Here is a 21,730-nt window from a genome sequence, read left to right as displayed (position 1 = left end):
CTAAGCAGTTGGCTCCTTACCTCTCTCGCCCTGACCTAGCCACTGTGATCCACGCGACGGTCACCTCCAGACTGGATTATTGTAACTCGCTCTACGTGGGGCTGCCCTTGAGACTGACCCAGAAACTCCAGCGGGTGCAGAATGCTGCAGCGAGACTCCTTACGAGGTCTTCGCTGCGAGATCACATTCACCCGGTGCTATACCAGCTGCACTGGCTCCCGGTGGAGTACAGGATCAGGTTTAAGGTGCTGGTTTTAACCTTTAAAGCCCTATATGGCCTAGGACCCTCGTACCTACGGGACCGCCTCTCCTGGTATGCCCCACAGAGAAACCTACGGTCTTCAAATAAAAACATCTTGAAGGTCCCAGGCCACAGAGAAGTTAGGCTGGCCTCAACTAGAGCCAGGGCTTTTTCGGCTGTGGCTCCGATCTGGTGGAACACTCTGTCACAAGAGACCAGGGCCCTGCGGGAATTGACATCCTTCCGCAGGGCCTGCAAGACAGAGCTGTTCCACCAGGCCTTTGGCCAGGGCACAGCCTGACTCCCTCCCTCGGCAATCTTCGCAGAGCTCTGGCCCAATGGTTGCTAGTGGCTTGAATTAATTAATTTTTATAATGAATGATTTTAGAATGTTGTTTATGTTGTACTTTTGTACTGTTTTATTGTTGTTAGCCGCCCTGAGCCCGGCTTCGGCTGGGGAGGGCGGGATATAAATAAAATTTATTATTATTATTATTATTATTATTATTATTATTATTACCATGTTCCAAAAATCCACTTAGACTTACACAACATGCTTGAATTATCTCAGTGGAACGGTTTTTACTCTGAACATATGTTGTCTTATCACAAAAATCCCTTTGAAATATTCCTGTATTTGAAAAGGAGTTTGTCATGTGACATGGAAGTTGCTGCTCAGAAAGAACAAACCCCAAATTAACTTTGTCTCATAATACTATGCACATAATATACAATGAACATGCATTAGTTTGCATGTTGTATGTATGTTGTATTTCAGCACCAAGCACATCATTAACACTAAATATGTTTAGTAGTATTTAGCAGTTTTATTGTTGGCCTGGTACCTGCCATTGAATATTACTACAGTGCTATCCCAGTCCAGGTAGGGGTGTAGCTTGGCCACCAGTCAAAGCTGACGGAAGGCACTCTGCACCACTGAGGTCACTGAATCCATGTAGTAATGGATTCAGTAGCACCCCCAAGCTACGTGCCTGCTCCTTAAGAGGGAGTGTAACACCCTCAAGAACAGGCAGTCTCCCAGCTATCTGGTCTAGGGAACTATCACTGATAGTGCCTCTGTCCTATCTGAATTGAGCTTCAGTTTGTCGGCTCTCGTCCAGTCCATTACCGAGGCAAGACATCTAGCACATCCACTGCCATTCCTGTAGAAGCAAAGGAGAAATAGAGCTGCCCTTTGCCCCTGTCTCTTTCCTGCCAAGGGTCATCATATAAAGTGACCAAGGAAGTTTCTGTGCCAAAGTCAGGCCAAAATCCTGATTAAAATGGGTCTAGGAAATCAGTCTCTTCCAAGAGTGTCTGGATCTGTTCAGCAACCACTCACTCAAGACCTTGCCCCTCAGAAGGGAGATTGACAACTGGCTGGCAATTACTTAGGTTCTCAGAATCGAGGGATGTTTTCTTAAGAAGCGGTCTTATTTACTGCATAGATGGCTAAATATCTCCAATGCTGAAATGTCCTTCAGTCTCATTCATCTGAAACGTTTAGGCCAGAGTTCTAACACCATTATTAAAGCAATTTTATGAAAAAGTTATATAGATTATATTTTCTGGGTTTTCTGGATTTTTGCCTTCTCCAGCAGTGTGACTTGGATTTGGAGCAGATTGGTCCAACTAGTGATGAATCAAGTTGAATGAGCCCATTAGCTTATGTTTACCAAACCAATCCCCTCTGTTTTTGCAGTTCTGGGAAGCCACTGAAAATGAGAGCTTTACTGAGTCTCTGTTGGGCCACCAGAACTTTGATAACTGTCAGAACTTGACCTGATCTGGAGCTATTCCTCCCTAAGTATTTCTGTGACACTTTGTTATCTAGTTTGCATGGTTTGATCTGTAGTTGGTGGGTGACTTAGATGGTTGACTATTGTGCCTTTAGGATCAAAAATTGTACTGCAAGTATCAGAATATTGCAGGCATGAATAGTGCAGGCATACTTGAAATACTGTCTACAGTTCTGTTCACCCTATCTCAAAAAGGATGTTATAGAGCTGCAAAATATGAAGAAAAGGGTCACCAAAATAGTGTTTGAGCATCTTCTTTACAAGGAAAGGTTATACTGTTTTTGACTTTATAATTGAGAAAAAGGTGATGAGGGGCATCATCAAGGTGTTAATATGGGATGAATGGGATGAAAATGGCTAGTGGCGGAGAGGAGACTCTCTGAGCAACAGCGTCCTTATAGTTGACCTTCCAAAGCTTTAGGAATACGTTCTCCTATACCCAGTATCTTGCCCAGTACTGTATAGACTGGAAAAAACATTCTAACACCATCCCAAAAAACAGTGACATTCTAAAGAAATATAAAAAGAGAAGAGAGTATAGCAAATGGAAGGCTGCTCATGCAGTAGGACTTAACCTTCTCCACACTGCTACCCCTGAAAAACCTCTTTCCTTTCATAAGGTGTATCCCCAGCTCATATTATATTATGCACCATTCCAGAACGTTCCCCAACTCTCGGAAATTTTTCACACAACTCTGAATCCAACTCTGCTGCTTTGGAAATTAGAGAAATATGGACCTATTTCTAATTTCCTAGTGGGTAGGATATTGGAAGGTTTTCTGTTGCCCCCACCAGCACTGTCCATATTCGACAATGTGATTTAATCAGGCTTTGTGCTTGTGAGGCTTATTGTTGGTGGATGAGGAGAATGAGCTGCAATGGAAGGCTAAGAGGAGGGGCAATGAAGGGATCAAAATGGCCATATAGACATCTGGTGCCTGAGCTCTAGAGACAGTCCTGATACTTCCCTTTAAAAGGTAAAGGGACCCTGACCGTTAAGTCCAGTTGTGGACGACTCGGGTCACGGTGCTCATCTCGCTTTACTGGCCAAGGGAGCCGGCGTTTGTCCACAGACAGCTGTGGCCAGCATGACTAAGCTGCTTCTGGCGAACCAGAGAAGCACAGGGAAACACTGTTTACCTTCCCGCTGTAGCGGTACCTATTTATCTACTTGCACTTTGACGTTCTTTCAAACTGCTAGGTTGGCAGGAGCAGGGACCGAGCAATGGGAGCTCACCCTGTTGCAGGGATTTGAACCGCCAACCTTTTGATCAGCAAGCTCTAGGCTCTGTGGTTTAGACCACAGTGCCACCCACGTCCCATGATACTTCCCTTACCTGCACATAAATAATTGTTTTGATTGTGGACCCTGTAATTCATTATTATTTACCTTTGTTGATATAATTGTTGGGTTACATGGATTTAAGAAGATTTTAGTAGAACAAGTGTGAAGCCCTGTGTGTAACTACCCAGTTATTATTATTGCAAATGATACGTGAGGATTGTGTTTGCTTCTGTGTATTAACACTTGGGTGGTTTGGGAAGAACACTGTGTCATCTCTTATGTAATTACTAATTTTCACTCTCTGTTTTTATTGCCATAAAGATTGTGAGGAAAAACATCATACACCTGTTAGTGGGAGGAAAGGCAAGTTCATGCCATAACTACTAGATTGTGTTTGTGTAGAGCTATATTACTTGTAGTTTATGTTGCATGTTGTCTATTAGCTTAGTTAACAGTGCATTAATATTTAGTTATTGTCATACACTGATCTTCTGTCGCCTTTGACTGGACTTAACCATCTAGGGGTCCTTTACCTTTTACCTTTACCTTCTATTATTGGGAATAATATTAACAGTTTTCTTATTGAACCTATTGCAAAACTTATTCCACATTGCAACCGGGAATGGTCGTTGGGCCCAGCACAGCTGTTGGGGAAGAAGGGAGCCGTATCTGGAACCTCATGCCTGTTCAGTGGCGTAGCGTGGGGGGTGCAGGGGGGCCCGGCCGCACCGGGCGCAACATCTGGGGGTTAGGGTTAGGGGGCACAAATCCACGGGTTAGGGGACACAAATTACTTGCCTTGCCCCGTTTGCTGACAACCCACGCTACGCCACTGTGCCTGTTGCAAGGTGCTTTACACTCTTTGCAACGACACAGAAAGCAGAGACTGTGGGTGAGGCTGAGAGCTTCATTGCTGGGTCCTCAGGGGGCAGAGCTTCTGGGGCAAACCAAAGTGAAGATTTTGAAAGTCTGGCGGACCTGCCCAGCTTCCACCATCACAGCTTCCAGCCAATCTTCCCACCTACCCTCTACTTGTATTTATTGTAATTTTCCAGATTTTTACACTGTTTAAAATGAGTGCATTCCTATGGACAATTTGTTGGCTGCTGGATGCAGGACAGGGTGGGGGGGATGGGGTGGAAATTTTACCCACAGGCAGACTGATCATTTCCTGTGGGCTTTTGCTTACCTCACGGCAATTGTCAAAACTTTCCTATGGCTGAAGAAGCATTTGGCTGGATCCTTAGGAGGGAGGGACAGAGGAAGGGCACCTGGCCGCAGCCCAACGGTGGATTCCCCTAAGGGACCTTGGAGGGTGGTGATTTCTGTCCAGAAGCCCAGCTCAGGTGCTGACAGGCCATTGCGCCCCTCCCCCAGTGGCCAGAGGAGGTTCGGCAGAAGTAGTTCACACTGTGGTGAACCCCAGCAGTGGTCAACCTCAGCTGCTAAAATGCAGCTCATTAACAATGCAGCAGGCAGGCTGGTTGGTCACATGGATACATGCCGAATGCCTACCCTAAACCTCTTGCATTGTAATCAATGAAGTTACAGCCTAATTGAATCCAGTGTAATTGTGTGTGTGTTGTCATTTGCTGCCTGCTTCTGCACCCCCCACAGCTACAATGTACATGGGCCTGCAGTGTACACTATATAAGACTGAAAGGTCAATATGCAACAGCAGCTAGAATATTTTGACTGCGATCCTGTATGCTGTTAAGCTGTTTAAATCTTCTGGGACAGACGGGATTTAAGCAGCCTGTCTGCAAGTCTTGAAATGCACTTGAAGTTGAAGAGGCCAAGAGAAATTAAATGAACTCAAGCCTGGTGTATGTGTATGGTCCTCCTTGCCATGGATTCAGTGATCCCTGTAGGGTCCTGTTCTACACTACCCACTCTTGGTGCAAGCTAGGTAAGTTTGGAATAATTTGGCATGGAAGGAGAGAAACAGGGTTCTGATGAGCCCTTTCGGCATCGCTCCACCAATGGGAGCTTCACCCACATTAGGAAAGAGCACCCATTACATGTTTAGTCTAATTGCTTCATGGTCTTGAGAATCAGGCTTTCAACTTTTGCCTATTTCCATGCTTATAGTGTTTAGAAGGGAGGTATCTGAAAAGCTGCAAAACTCAAGTATATTTTGCTTGTCTCTCTCTCTCTCTCTCTCTCTCTCTGTATGAGTGCATTGTTACAAGAATATAAACACAGGTGCAAATCTATTATGCTATCTATACAGAAGAAAGCAATGTTGAATTTTCCTTGTTGAGTTTATTTAAAGTGTGCAAGCAAAATAAAACCTAGTTAATCTAATCAAAACAATAAATGCAAATTATAGTGTTAAGGAATTAATGTGCCAAATCATTTATTTATTTGGCTTTTTTGCTTACAATATTTATATGTTGCCTTTCTGCCAATGCACTCACAGCTGCTTACAGTTTAAAACAGTGATAGCCAAACTTGGCCCTCCAGCTGTTTTTGGACTACAACAACTCCCCTCATCCCTAGCTAACAGGACCAGTGGTCAGGGATGATGGGAACTGTAGTCCCCAAACAGCTGGAGGGCCAAGTTTGGCCATCACAGGTTTAAAATAATGGCAAACACTCTAATGGATAAAAGTACAAAATGGAAAAAGAGATAGGAAGAGAAGAGGAAAATAAACTGTATGGGTACAAACACACTAATGGAGCAAATCCACTGCCCCTGCCAGTATGTTTCCACTACCCCACCATGTGCTTTGCCCCTCCCCCTCTCTCATCTGATAAGCAGCTGCAGGAGGTCAGTTAAGCATCTCCGCAATACCATGCCATACACTACTGTTTCTTTCAGCTTGGAAGAGAAGAGAGGCAGATGAAAGAGATGAGGAAACTTATGTCTTGTTTTGTTTTCAAAAGAGTTGGTTTGCCTAACAATCATTATAGCAACAGACCTTTCTTCTTGTTGGCACTTCCATTCATGAAGTCCTAAATTTAAGAGGTAGTTTACACATAGGGAAGTTTATTCCTGCTTCACTGCTATCTAAGTATCACAGTTTATCTGCAAGTACAGTATGTGCAATCCAGTGCACATTTACTTTGTGTAAATCTATTGAATTGAATGGAATTTTCTTCTGAGTAGAAATGCATAGTATAGCACCTTGGAACACTAAAACGTCTGAGAACAGGGTGCTGGACTAGGTGGGCCATTGGCCTGATCCAGAAAGCTATTTTTGTGTTCTTAAACCAATTTTTGGTGAATGGGTATATCAAGACTGTAAGCCAAGCAGTTAAATAGATCCTTTATGTTCAGAGCCAGTAAATCTCTAAGCCACAGACAGTGGTTGACACACAGCATGAAGCCTATAATCTTCATGACTTCTTGTGAGCTTCCAGAGCCTTCAGAGTAGCCACTTTTGAAAACTTGGATCTGATCTAACAAGGCAGTTTGTAATTTGTTAGCTGGCAGTAAAACCAGCAAGGAATTCCAAAATGTGCATTATATTATATATTATATTTTCTACCTATTTTGGGACATACTGGTTAGTTTGAATTGGGGATGGGGGGAGAATACCATTATAAATAACTAATCCTGCAATCCTAAACACATTTATCTGGGAGTAAGCCCCACAATGGGACTTATTTATGGGTAAATATGCATAGGCTTTTGCTATAAGCAAGCGTAAATAATTAAGCCAAATATAAATGAGTCTACTGCTACTAAGTCAACATTTGTGTTACTGAAATAATTTTTATATCCCCCATTTTTACCCCTGACAACACCCTTTCCTCTGTTGCCTCCCTTATGCCAAATTTTAGATCGTAAGATCCTTCATGCAGGGGCCTAACAATAAAGAGTCATGTAAATTAATAGCACTAAAATAAACATACAAATAAAACTGCTGTTTTTAAGAATTATATTGGCTATATATTACATTAGCTTTTTTGTAGTAGGAAGCTCTAAACCTAAACATACTTTAATCCTTGTAAAATACTACATGGTCAATGAAGAAAAAACAGAACCTAGTTCTGGCCCTACCAGTGATTGTACTTTAGACTGAACTTCATCAAATGATGTTAGGTATCTTACAGAAGTTAATTAATGTTTCTGACAAGCTCTGATTTCTTTTGGTTTACGCTAGAAGTTACATGGGAAGACCAGCAGAAAAAGGTGAATGGTACAATAACTGATGACAAATCATTGCCAAGAAAGAAACATCACACTCAGCCAGGTTTGTCAGGGTTTGGAAAACCACCTGAAAGCATGAGACTATAAAATTGTTACATTTCATGCTTTTGTAATGAGTGTGTGCTTAATGTACCTTTTTTCACTTTGTGATTTTTATTTTTATTTTTAGTTTGTAGCAATTATTTAGATTAGTCATGTGGCACAGTTTCTTTTTTTAGAGTAGCGAAAATAGAGCCACTTGTGTTAGAATGCCCATTAATTAAAAAACGTGCTTGGCTTAAGTTAGTAATTTTTTACAAAAATGTTCCATTCTTTTGTCATAATTGATACATTTTAAAATCAGGAATTCAAACATGTTCAAGGGTATTAAATGACCAAAGCCAGGTAGGGTTTTAGGAGGCTAGTCTGGGTTATTTTTACTATGGGGGAAAGGGGCATAATGTGGTTGTAAATGACAAAGTGGCGAAGGAATGTGGAGCCAAAAGAGTGCGGGGGGGGGGATAGAAAACAAGGTGTTGGTGAAAGGGGTTATTATGAAAGCAAAATATATAAACAATGGTGTTTGGAAGTGAGTGGATTGTAAGAGTCATGCTGAAAAGGAATCAACTTTCTCTAAGAAGATGGGAAAACATGCATGCAATAAATGGGAAATCTGAATGGCTAGAAATTAGCCATTGTTACATTTGAAAGCTATATAGTTGGAATTTGGGGCAGATGGGGTGCTTGTTTGCTGAGATGGGTGTGGAATGTGAAGATCTAACATATGCTGTCTTATATGTATGGATAGTGGGTGATATCCAACATCAGCCTACTTTTGCAACATACTTTGTCTCTTTCCCCTACTGCCCCCCAATGTGATACCCAAAATGTGTTCTGGAATCTTGGGGGAGCCTCTGGAACAGATTTTGGAAATATGTGCAGGACTATAAGGAAAGTAGAGGAAGGGGAAGTCAGTTCCATCAGCTGGTGAAAAGTTGATAGCATTCCACAAGTTGTGAGTAGGTTAGAAGGCCTGACTATTTGTGCCCAAAAGATGGATCCAATATTCCTTAATTATTCTGTCAGATTGTATCTATTTGAATAGATGAGCAATCATTTGCCAGGAGGGATACATTTGATTGAAAAAGAATTATTTGCATTCAGTTCCTTGCTTTTCCTTGCAGGTCTGCAGCTTTCTCCTACTCTCAAGGATACATATGAGATTGTAAAAGTCAAGTTTATAACAGTGTAAGGGAAGCTTCCTTTCCCAGATAGTGTCACTAAAAGTCCTCTGTACTCTTGTTCTCTCAAAATGTTCCTCTGCCATCACTCACTTTTAGATGTGGGTTATAAGTGAAGTAAAAAAGAGAAATACTGTCAAAGTACTAGCTTTCCATTCTGTCAGCAATTAATTTATAGCTCAACACTGAGCCCTGTTTTGAGACCAATTCAGAATTGCCAACCTCCTTGCAGATATAAGTTCTTTGTTTATGTGTTGTTAGTACCTTCTTAAAAACCCCACTGACCTTTCTGTTCTATCTTAATATAACTTCCAAGTCTCATGATCTGGAGACATAATCATGTTTGGACATATTTGTGGAGTAGAAACAAGGTTGCCTGATCTATAGGCCCTTTTTAGATCAACTGTACATAGGTGTGGAGACATGATAACTATCTATAAAGGTGATTATAAACTACATTACTGAAGATCTCCCATGCTTTTGAGTGATGCAAAACACATTACTGGACTGTGCTGAAAGAGCAGACCAGACTACTGTACTTATACCATAGGAGGAAATTGCTTGTTGCAACTTTATCAGGAATATGGGTGTTTATTTAACATTTGCCAAACTTTTGTAATCTTAGTAATTGGCTACTGCAACGTGTTCCATTGATTACTAATGCTCAGAACCTTCAGGTAGCATAAGATACAGGCTCCCACTGACTATCAAGCATGGGATGTGGAGAGCATGTCCAACTGTGGTAGCTGCACCAGCTGCAAGAAAGATTCTAAGTCAGGGGCCTTGCATATTTGAGGCATCTTTCGCTATATATTCACCAGCTGAAATCTATGGAGGAGGTTCTGCTTACGATTCCTTTATTAAGTATTCAAAATGGGGATCTTGGGGACAGGTTCCACCCAACTGATTGGTGGAACTGATGGGAAGCGTTATTAAAATGGAATTACCAAGCATATAGAACAACAAGTCTTGCTGAAGCAGAACCAGTGTAGCTTCCAAGAGAATATATCCTTCCTGACTAACCCTTTAGAGTTATTTGACATTATCAATAAGCATATGGATAGGGGTGATCCATTCCAACAATGTATAGTATACAGTACTTAGATTTTCAAAAAAACATTTGATAAAGTCTCAGTTCTCACAATAGAGGGATTTAAGAAGTGGGGTTCCCCAACTATATGTATTGGGATCTGTGCTTTTTACTTGCACACGAATGACCTTAAATTAGAGGTGAGCAATGACGGAACCATGTTTGCTGATGACACTTGGATAAAAACAAAAGGGAATTTCAAGGAGCTCCAAAAGGAGCTCCCCAAAATGGATGAATGGGCATTAAATGACAAATGTGGTTCAATGAATGCAAGTGTAAAGTGATGCACAGTTGGACAAATAATACTAACTTCACCTATGCAATGATGGGGTTTGAACAGGTGGTGACTGGGGTTGTAGTGGATAGCTCAATGAAGATGTCGGCCCAGCAAGTAGCAGCTGTGAAAAAGGCCTAATTCTATGCCAAGGATCATTAGGCAAGGGGTTGAAAATAAATGCCAATATCGTAATGCCATCATATGAACGTATGGTGAGACTATACTTGGAATACTGTATACAGTTCTGGCCACAATATCTCAAAAACAATATTGTAGAGCTGGCATAGGCTCAGAAGAAGGCAAGCAAAATAATCAAGGGAGTGGAGGAATTCTCATTCAAGGAAAGGTTACATCTGGAGCTTTTTAGTTTAGGGGAGAAATATGAGTAAGGAGCAGAGACAGGACAGCTATATATAAAAATATTAATAATGTGGAGAAAGTGGATGGAGCAAAGTCCCTCTCCCTTTCTCATAAAGCTAGAATGAAGCTGGGTGTTGGGAGATTCACAACAGCAAAAGGAAATACTTCTTTAACAATGTAATTTGCTGCCACAAGATTAGGGAATTAAACAAATTCATGGAGGATATCAATGGCTACTAGCTATGATGGCTAAATACTGCTATCAATATTGGAGGCAACATGCCTCTGAATACCAGTTACTGATAATCACCAGTGCAATGAGTGCTGTTGTGCCAGGGCTTGCCTACCTATGAAGCATGGTGAGCCAGTCATCTCAGGTGGCAGATCTGGGCCTGGGGAGAAATCAACCTCTTTGTATTTTAAGCCACTAATGTGTATGGAGCCTTAGTCTGCTAAGAATATCCCCTGCTCCATGCAGCTTCAGTTTGCCTGCTAAAGAGCCAGACATTTGGGGAAGAGGGCAGGCAGAGCCTTGATGGGCCAGATGCAACTGTGAATTAAGATTATATTAGGGCTGGTGAATTCTGATAAGATTTTGAATATATGAATGGCTTATGGGATTCACAATTATTTGGTAATTTATGCTGACTTTCATTTTAAAAAAGGAGTGAAAAGCTGCCCAGGTCAGTTGTATTGCTTTAAGTGGGTAGTTCTTAATTTAGTTTCAAATTGTCTAATGCCACATTTTGGACTCCCATACTGTTTTTGCTTCACTTCTATTAATTGCTAATCATTAAATCAGATGTATGAAGTATGTGATTGAGGGGAAATATAATTTTCTGGTTAGGTTAGAGCCATGCATGATCTGAATTCTATCTTCCTGTAAGCCCAATTGCACTCGGTCAAGCTGCCAGTTTTAACTTACCTTGTCTTCCAGCTTTTACTTGCTTAGCTTGATTAATAGTTCAAATATATATGCATTTATTCAATTAATATTCATTCTAACTGGGCATTCTAGAAAGCATGAATTCCCCCCCCCCCAGAAAATGTGATATTTTTCGCTGCTTTCCTGCTATGTAAGGAAGATGGTTCATCTTCATTGAAAATAGACAATATAAAGTTTCAAAACTACTTAATAATGTGAAAATGAATAAAAAAAATCAAGGCTAACATTTAATTTTATCCCAGAATAAATCTTTAGGTAAGCTGAATATTCGTGGACTGAACACATCTCTTTCTTTCCTCTTTCCTAGCCACACTGGTTGGACAGCTTAAATACTGCTTTTCTCCCCCCGATCACTAACATTATTTTTCTGATCCTTTCTTGTTCAAATGAATATTTTGTTCCTTTTGGTGTTTCTTGTGTTTTCTTTTTTCCCATTGACTGATTATGCGCTGCAGGTTTCTTTCTCAAACAATTGTGGCCCTTTCCCTCAGTGTCAGTTTTTCCTTCTGAGTACATCCTCTCACGTCCATCTTCTTTGTGTCTCTGTCTGTCCATTACACAACGTGATAACAGAAGAAGTGGACTCATCAAGGAGAAGAAACCCAGGTCTGTCTCTTCTATTGGTTTTCTCTGTTCTACTTTCCTTCTAATTTGTCCTGTGATTTTTGCCATTACATTTCTCACATTTCTCTCATGTATGTCTACATACATAACTTTCTTTCTTTCCCTTATTTTGCATCACTAGAAAAGAATGAAACCTTAGGTGTTTGCTATTTGATTAATTATTTTGGGTAGGGTACAAAATCTACTGAAAATTAAAGCAGGCATTTTCATGATGGTATTACATTAACAATGTGGGGAGAAAACATTTTCATTTGTATTTATTTGTAGCTGGCTGTCACTATATTCTGTTTATTTAGATTTTAGGTAATCCTAACAGTTACAACTCATCCAAAAGATTTATGTTTAAATTGTTAGCTATAGGACAATTCGTTAATTAAAATATTCTCTAGCCATAGTGAAGAGGGTCATTGGCCACAAAACTAGGTTGAACAAGATCTAAGTACTTCAAATAGCAGCCACTGGCTAAGGAAATTAGAAGAAGAAAAGCTGATGTAAAAAGGATTAAAGGTTCAAAGAAGCCCAGTTCCTCCTTATGTGTTTTCCAGTACGGGAGTAGTAGGAAAGTAAAGTGGTTATACATGCCCATTATTAATCTGAATTATGCCGTAACAGAATAAAGGGCAACTCTGTGTGCACATGCATAGAATTCAGGGGAACAGATCTGTTAGAGGGCAGTATGATACTTCCGTGTCTGAACATGCTACCCTTGTAACAAGCTTCAGCATATGATAAAACTTGCACAAAGCATTTAGTGCAAGGCAAGGTGCCTCCGAACATCTCATTAAATAATATACCATTTCACCTTTTGTAGAAGTTTAATTTCCCACACATGGTGCTATTCCTGCTTCTACCAAAGTGGCATGGTTCACATTTGCACCTTTGTTTATTTATTTATTAAACTTATACTGCTTGATCATAAAAAACTTCAAAGTGGTTTACAGAAATTATAAAACAATAAAATTATTAGTATAAACAATTAAACAATTAAACACTTCTTAATAGCTCTGCTGGTAAATAGATTAAGATTCTTAATCTCTGGGTTGTGGGTTTGGGCCCCATGTTGGGCTAAAGATTCCTGCATTCTTATGGGTTAAAAAGCCACTACTTCTTCATTGTACAATATTGGTCTTTTATACCGTCTGGCATGCTTTGTTCAAATAGAAGATGTTGGGAGATTGCTTTCTAGGACCCCGTACCCGAAATGATCCATTCTTGTTTGTGCCGTGGCTGCTGTTGTTTTTTGTAGCCAGAAGTGGGGAACACTGATGCAGCTGCTAGTTTTCCTTCCCAGTTCAACAGCAGCTCTCAGATCTGGGGAGCCTCTCTGGGTGGGCAGGTTGAGGGAGAGGGAAAGCTGCTGAATGTCCCTCAGCATCTCTGATGCCTTGGTCAACTTTTCCAGGAGGGCAGTGGGTACCGCCAACCCGCTGTCCTGTTTCTTGGCCTTCTGAGTCCTTGAAGTGGTGGGGTATGGGGCTGGTGGTGTCAGAAGCAGCAGCAGCAGCTGGGGTCAAAAGGCAGGTGCTCTCGCCAGATCATGAAGTCTGTTATGTAGGTGGAGGAGACATGCTCCCTGTGGGCTCCCAGCAGGACCTCCCCTGGCCAAGCTACCTGCAGCATCCCTGGCTTCCTGGTGCAGCACAGGTGCCAGGTTTGCTTTAAGCATCCTGAGCCACACATAGAAATGAAAAACTTCTCCATTAGCCCATCCTCTCCTTCCTAGGGTTGTGTCCCCTTATTCCTTAGATTTTTTGTTCGATTTCTCTTCCATTTCAAAACATTTACATAGTTCAAAATAAAAGACCTTAAGACCTTGACATGACCCTAACGCTAGTATGTTTTAGATACTTCATTTACAATTAAGTGGTGTACAAGTTCTGTTAAATAACGTAAAATAAAATAGTATAATTGATAGCTCTTGGTGGACTTTGACTTCCCATGGTTTATAAATAAATGAAGCAATTCTATTCACAAGAAGCTGGCATGAAGCAAGCCAGTATAATTTAAGCTGGTGTAAAGATACGCCTGACCCAAACCCCATTCAGCAGTGGGGCTGCTTCTGCTGCTCTGCCTAAGCCTGGCAAAGAGGAAACAAGCATTTAAAATCCTGTTCCATGCTGGGTTACCAATTCACATGACCAAGCTGAGTGGTCTTAGGAAACAACCTAAGTCCCTCCTTTCTTGCCGTGCCCCCACCATACTACCAGAACACCCCTTTTTGGGGGGGACTTACACCAGTTTCGTCTCATTTAGGTTTGGTTCAGCCAGCTGAGCTAGGATGAGCAAGTTACGCTGGTGTATCTGCAGCTGAGCTGTGACTGGACACTTAATCCCAGCTGAACCAGGAAGCAGCTGGCTGACCCAGAGATCTGCTTCATCCTAAACTGTTTAGCCTGGAGGATCTTGTGTTGGATTGCCCCCATAGTGGCTAACTGGTTGCACATCATCTGAATGCAGTATGCTATCTGGCTTCTACCGGTTTTATCCAATTTTTATCAAGGTTTGGTATCAACTTTGCCCGCAGTTTCTCTCCTAATGAAACATCAAAGTATATCCAAAGGTTTGTCAGATTCCTGCTTTAATGCTGCATCTTTATTTTAGTGGTGTGTGGTACCTGGGTACTTACATATGTTCTTCCATTGTTAGATGTTGTGGACTTTATTACAGAGCCTCTTCATTCATGAATACTCTTCTCACTACTCTTGAATTGTTCCGTTTCTGGTCTATAGCCCCGTTACATTTTCCTGCCTCAATTGCACACATAAGAATATATCATTTATTAGGGTGACATACTTTTTGCACTGTTATTTTAAGGAAGTATGAACAGTTACCCCATTCTCTTTCTTGTAGCACAGTAGCTGATAAGCAGAAACACCTAAACATTTGTGGTACTGTATCAACAGTGCAGATGTTTAATTGTGGTTTGGGATGTGGTAGCATAGCAGTTGGAAAATACAGCTTGGTTGGTGGCGAAGTGCTTTAGGTTCAAGACAGTTTTTTTACTGTCTTTTTCAAATTCAATAAGTTGGTTACATAACCCAAACAAACTTTGTTTCTCCAAAATATATCAATGTGTATGGACTACTCAAAACATGTTTTTTTTAAAAAAAATTCTTCATATGAATAGGTTTCATGGGTCAGGTTGGGATTTTTCTTACTCAAAATCTGTATTGCTGATTTGGAAATCTCACACCTCTATGTGGGATTAATTGGATGAGAAATTGTGCTTAGAAAATGTCAGAAACTATCTTTAATGCTAACAAAGGCCCCCCCCCCCGCAGCATCTGTTTGTTTTAATTCACCTATCAACGCCTCATCTTGTTTCCATTTTTCTAAAAAGCAAAAGCAGATCTAGTCTAAGACAGATCTAGTCTAAGACAGATCAGTCTTCTTCAGCCTGAGGCCCGTGTTCCCTCATGGGCAACCTTCAGGGGAGGGGGTGTCACATGCCAGTGGAGCATAGCTGTCAACTTACAGATTTGAAAATAAGGGACCAGCAGCCTCGAAAATAAGGGATCAGCAGCCAAAATAAGGGATCAACAATTACTTTGATAAAATACATATTTTGTTGCGTGCAAATGGCTTTAGATACCTATTAGATCCATAAATTACCATATAGCACATATTCAACACAAAAAACAGCAACAATTTGTTATTGACAAAGGGCAGCTGGACATAGAAAGGGCACCATTACCTTCAGTAGCTTATTTAAGGGACATCATCAATAAGGGACAGCAGCGGGACATGGCGCTGGGATAAGAGACTGTCCCGCCAAATAAGGGACGTTTGACAGCTATGCAGTGGAAGAGCCAAAGGGTGGTGTATATGACTCCTACCTTTGTACAGTAGGCAGCAATCCAGACACACATAAACACATACACCACCTCCAGTGACACAGGCAAGAGGCATTATTACATGTCAAAGTAAAAGCACTCAAGGAGGGATCAGAGGATGGCCAGTGAGGGGTGAGGCGTGGTGAGACATTAAGTCATTTTAATGTGGGGAGGATTGTCTGACTATTCAGCATTGAATGAATAATATGTACTACATTTTCAGAATGCTTTAACATTCAACAGTAAAGCTTCTTGCAGCACATGCAGATTATAAATTACAACAATGTCGTTCTGAAAGTCACTGTAAAAGATAAAGCCCTAATATATACTTGGTTACTGCAGCTTATTCACCAACATCATGGTTAATTACCTTATTAGCTGAACTGTATCAGGAAGCATTGCCTGTGTCTTAAATTGTACATGCAAATTTAATTCTGTCAGCTCGTAATGTCTTGAGTGTTTGATGGGTGACCCTGCTCTGCAACTCTGAGCACTGTCTGTCCTGTGCACTGAATGAGGTAGTGTCTGCTAGAAAAATAGTCATAGTCTGCTTTCCAAATAGAAACTGCCTCATTGAATTTTATGCACAGGGAATAGATAAAGACAGGGTATTGAGTAGTGATGTTTTATATAAGGATCACTGAAGATAAGGGGAAGATTATTGTGGGGAAGCACCACAGTGATCTGTGTTAAAGTATATGTAAGGTTTGAAAGTCATATACAAGAACACACAACTTATTAATACAGCTGCAATTTTCTGGATATTTATTTACGACAAATAACGCACATTAGAATCTCCATTTCACATGAGTTACATTGAAAGGTGGGGAAAATATGTGCTTTTTAACTACCTTGTAATAATAATAATAATAATAATAATAATAATAATAATAATAATAATAATAATAAATTTTATGTGTACCTCACCCTCCCCAGCCGTAGCCAGGCTCAGAGCGACTAACATCATACAAATAACACAGTATACATAAAAACAGGCATCAATTAATTAAAATACATCTTAAAATTAATTCAGACAAATTAAAATCTGGACCAATGGCAGTTATCAAGGTTAAGATTGAGAGCAGTAAATACTTGCCAGGACCAACTGTTTTCACAGAACATATAAGGACCTGTGGACAGGCTGGGAGGCCTCCTTCATACTTGTTCTTATATAAAGGAAAATAGGTCAGACTGCCCCCTGGCCAAAGGCTTGGTGGAATAGCTCCATCTTGCAGGGTCCTCGTCTCTTGTGGGAGAGCATTCCACCAGGCCGGGGCCACTGCCAAAAAGGCCCTGGCTCTGGTCGAAGCCAGTCCAATTTCCCTGGGGCCTGGGATCTTCAGAGTGTTGTTGTTTGCAGACCCTCCGTGGGGCATACCAGATAAGGCTGTCCCGTAGGTATGAGGGTCCTAGGTCATATAGGGCTTTGAAGTTTAAAACCAGCACCTTAAGCAGTATATTATCTTCATTAAGCAATTTTGAGTATGTATCAGAAGATTATGGTTTGAGTGTTAGGCTGCAATCCTATACAAATTTACCAGGGAGTAAGCCTCATTAAATGCAGTTGCCAGAGAATTTTGTAAGGTTTGTGCCCTATCTTCTGGTGACTTTGAAGGGTTCTGGTTATTTCAGTGCATGCTGAGCTTAGCAGCCAGCCTCAGCAAAACTCTATACTTCCTAAAAGACAGACATAAAATGTAGATGGATTTCACGAAGGAAGTAAAATCCTGTCTTTAATCAGTTAAGGGGGGGGGAATAGTGAATCGCTATAATATGAGTCAAATCGGGCAATTTCAAAGTTGTAATTTACTGTTTTAGGGATGAATAAATCTAGGAAATACACAGAGAAAAAGAGAGAGAGATAGCCAGTTCTTTGAGCATGCTTAAATTAACATAAACAGTATAAAATACATTAAAACATTCAAATACATTATATAAGGATCACTGAAGATAAGGGGAAGATTATTGTGGGGAATACTTGAATCTACTTGATTCAATACTACTTGAGTCTAGTATAAAATACCTTCGTTTTTCCTTTGGACAATAGAAGGAAAATGTGAATACAACTATTACAATAGAATTATTTCATTATTATTATTATTATTATTATTATTATTATTATTATTATTATTATACCGCCCTATACCCAGGGGTCTCAGGGTGGTTCACATAATAAATATATCTGAATATAACACTAAAACCATATTAATTATTGAGTTTTCCCAATGCAAATGTTTCATTTCAAATATTTTTGGCTATTGGAAAAACTTTATATATATATATATATATATATATATATATATATATATATATATGCAGGTTTTGGTGTCTTCGGGTGTCTTCCCGTGTAAGAGTTGGGGTGTCTAGGCGACGTTTCGACGAGGTCTCACTCGTCATCTTCAGGCTGGTGCTTTCGGCTTCTTGTTACTGGAACAGAGCAGGATCTCAGTGTTTGAGTTCCTATAAATACTGTTGAGGGGGTGTGGTGTATAGCCTCCAACGTTCTGGGCAGAGAGGAAGTTCCCAGGTTAGTGTGTCTTTTCTTCTTTTGTTCCTTAATTACTTGAGGGATATCTTGAGTGATTTCTTGAGTGATATTCTGAGTACCACTTAGGTGGGTCATTAAGTGTGGATTAGTTGCTAAAGCTTTCGTGTCTTGACCTCTTGAGCTTGTGAAGAGTTTTTCTGAGAAGATGGCTGTACTGCCCTTAGTTGTGCTCTGGCTTGGCTTCGTGTATAGGGGCGAGCTGTGGTTTTGTGCCCTGTGCCAGCCAGATCTGTGTAGGGATTGCAGGGGGGTGCAGCATCCGGAGGTGCCACTATGGTTTGGCTACTGGATGGTGTCTGTAATTTATCTGTGGAGAGGGTCTGGGTTTGGGTCTGGTGTGGTTGATTGGTGATGGCGTTCTGTGTGCCTCTGGTTCTGGTGTCGGTTTTTGTGGGGAGGGCTAATTTCCAGATGTCTGGCAGGCGGGACGTGTCGTCACGCTTGTTCATGTTGTGAGGGTGTTTCTCTATCTCGATGGCTTCCATGATTATTCTCTTGTGGTGATGTTCCATGTTAAAGAGCAATTTGGAATCTGCAAAATTAATTTCGTGTCCTGTTTCTTTCATGTGTTGGAAAAGAGAGGAAGTTTTTTCTTCTTTTTTGACGGCATTCTTGTGTTCTGCGATACGTGCATTTATTCGTCTGTTTGTTTGTCCATGAATAATCATGGAATAATCATGGAAGCCATCGAGATAGAGAAACACCCTCACAACATGAACAAGCGTGACGACACGTCCCGCCTGCCAGACATCTGGAAATTAGCCCTCCCCACAAAAACCGACACCAGAACCAGAGGCACACAGAACGCCATCACCAATCAACCACACCAGACCCAAACCCAGACCCTCTCCACAGATAAATTACAGACACCATCCAGTAGCCAAACCATAGTGGCACCTCCGGATGCTGCACCCCCCTGCAATCCCTACACAGATCTGGCTGGCACAGGGCACAAAACCACAGCTCGCCCCTATACACGAAGCCAAGCCAGAGCACAACTAAGGGCAGTACAGCCATCTTCTCAGAAAAACTCTTCACAAGCTCAAGAGGTCAAGACACGAAAGCTTTAGCAACTAATCCACACTTAATGACCCACCTAAGTGGTACTCAGAATATCACTCAAGAAATCACTCAAGATATCCCTCAAGTAATTAAGGAACAAAAGAAGAAAAGACACACTAACCTGGGAACTTCCTCTCTGCCCAGAACGTTGGAGGCTATACACCACACCCCCTCAACAGTATTTATAGGAACTCAAACACTGAGATCCTGCTCTGTTCCAGTAACAAGAAGCCGAAAGCACCAGCCTGAAGATGACGAGTGAGACCTCGTCGAAACGTCGCCTAGACACCCCAACTCTTACACGGGAAGACACCCGAAGACACCAAAACCTGCATTCCTGTACCCGTGAAAATCTACGAAAGCAAATATATATATACACACACACACACACACACACACACACACACAGCATGTAAAGTTAGCGTGGCATGCATAATCAGTTTTGATTACTAAATATATGTCAACTAAATGCAGGTGGTGCCATACAGTTTTCATTGTAATTATTTGTATGTTTTAAACAGACTTTATATTTGTGTATAGTTTTGATACTATTAATGCTTATTTTTAATTATTGTTTTTTCTAAGTTTTTTGTGATTATTGTTTTTTCCTATAAGTAGTAGTAGTAATAATAATAATAAATAACAATGCTAAGAGAAACCCCAATCAACATTTCCCACAAAACTCACATCTTTTCAGATTGTTTGACGTATGAGCAGCTCCACTTGTTGGATTTCTTATATGTACAGAAACACTTTCTATGAGGCTAGAACTTCCTTCCTAGTGAACAAAAATAGCACTTTCTTGTATTATATATCTTGAGTTTATCTTGCATCAGCATTTCCCATTCACAATAGGTGAGCTACTAGATCTTGCTTAAAGCATTCTTGTTCAGAGAAGCCTTCACAGATGCTTTGAAAGTTAAGGAAATTTGAATCTATTTTTGTATTTTACCTTTCGTATGCTTTTAAGTATGGCTGTAAATTTTTCTTGATTTTAATTGTTTTACCTTTATGTAAACTGCTTTGAGGGATTTTACAGTTAAGAGGTGTATGCATTTTATGAAATAAATTAATAAATTGTGACCCACAGGTCATCATGTGTGTGAGTAAAAGTATAGTGGTTAGTTAGAGTGTCAGACTAGGACCTGGGAGACCAGGGTTCAAATCTCTACCTGACCATGAAGCTCACTGTGTGATCATGGGCCAGTCACTGCCTCTTTGCCTAACTTACCTCAGTGGCTCATTGGGAAGCTAAAATGGGGAGGAAGCAGAGAACCATGTAGACCACATGGAGCTCCTTGGAGAGCAAGGTGAGACATACATACATACATACATACATACATACATACATGTAGCAGCCACATTCTTCCAGTAGTACTTCTCCTGCCAGAGTTTACTTGTACAGTGGTATCTTGGTTATGGAACGCAATCCGTTCTGGAAGTCTGTTCGACTTCTGAAATGTTAGAAAACCAAGGCACGGCTTCTGATTGGCTCAGACACCCCAGAAACAATAGCTGATAGCCGCATCGGACGTTTGACTTCCGAAAAACGTTCAAAAATTGGAACACTTCCAGGTTTTCGGCGTTCGGGAGCCTATTTGTTCTTCAATTAAGTCATTCAAGAACTAAGGTTCCACTGTAGTTACTTCCAGGCAGGGATGTTAAATTGCAAGTGGATGATTCAGGTCTCTCTCTAGTTGTGATAGTTGTTCCCCAAACCCCCGCTTCATATCCTTTTTAAATTCTATTTTAATTTAAATTCTCCACCCTTCTCTCTTAGCAGATTTCTATGTCACCCAACCTTCCATCATATTTTTATTTTTCACCACTATGGCTTCCAAAGGTGAAAGCCAAAGTGATGTTTTAGTCTACGATAAGTTTTATATTTATCCCATATTCTATACAATTTCCTCTAATTATATGGTTTGTGAAACCTTATGTACTTTTGCCTTTTCATACCACAAATAAGCATGCCAACCCCAAATATTATCATGACCTTCCAAATCTAAAATATATGAATTCTTCAATAACAACCACTCCTTCAACCAGCACAGACAAGATGTTCATAATATAATAAATCTGTTGGAGAGAAACCTCCTCTCTCTTTCGTATCTATCTGTATTTTATATTTTATTCTCTGTTTTTTTCCTTGCCAGGTATATTTAGAAATATATTTTTTGCCATTTGTTGAAACAATCTGTCGTGTCAATCACCAATATTGATTGAAACAAAAATAAGATTTTTGGTAGTACATTCATTTTTATGGTCAACACTCTGCCCAACAAT

General features: G+C 40.6%; 1 protein-coding gene across 28 annotated transcripts in view; it reads left to right on the top strand.

The window, feature by feature from the left end:
- Nucleotides 1–21,730, top strand: part of RIMS2 (regulating synaptic membrane exocytosis 2) — a 349,035-nt gene that overhangs the window by 242,799 nt on the left and 84,506 nt on the right. For 9 of the 28 annotated variants that reach the window (XM_083516456.1, XM_083516462.1, XM_083516464.1 and 6 more), the window contains 2 exons: nucleotides 3,647–3,688; nucleotides 7,438–7,527. The exons of 14 other annotated variants lie outside the window; for them this stretch is intronic. In XM_083516456.1, coding sequence (XP_083372582.1) covers nucleotides 3,647–3,688; nucleotides 7,438–7,527 — 132 coding nt within the window. Of the gene's footprint in view, nucleotides 1–3,646; nucleotides 3,689–7,437; nucleotides 7,528–11,950; nucleotides 11,984–21,730 lie in introns of all 28 variants that reach the window. 5 more of the 28 variants (XM_083516463.1, XM_083516470.1, XM_083516472.1 and 2 more) reach the window with 1 other exon arrangement.

Source organism: Podarcis liolepis (assembly GCF_965112155.1).
Source record: "Podarcis liolepis genome assembly, chromosome: 8".
NCBI classification, from domain to species: Eukaryota; Metazoa; Chordata; class Lepidosauria; order Squamata; family Lacertidae; genus Podarcis; species Podarcis liolepis.
The sequence above is the reverse complement of the archived record's forward strand: the minus strand, read 5'-3'. Positions and strand labels throughout refer to the sequence as shown.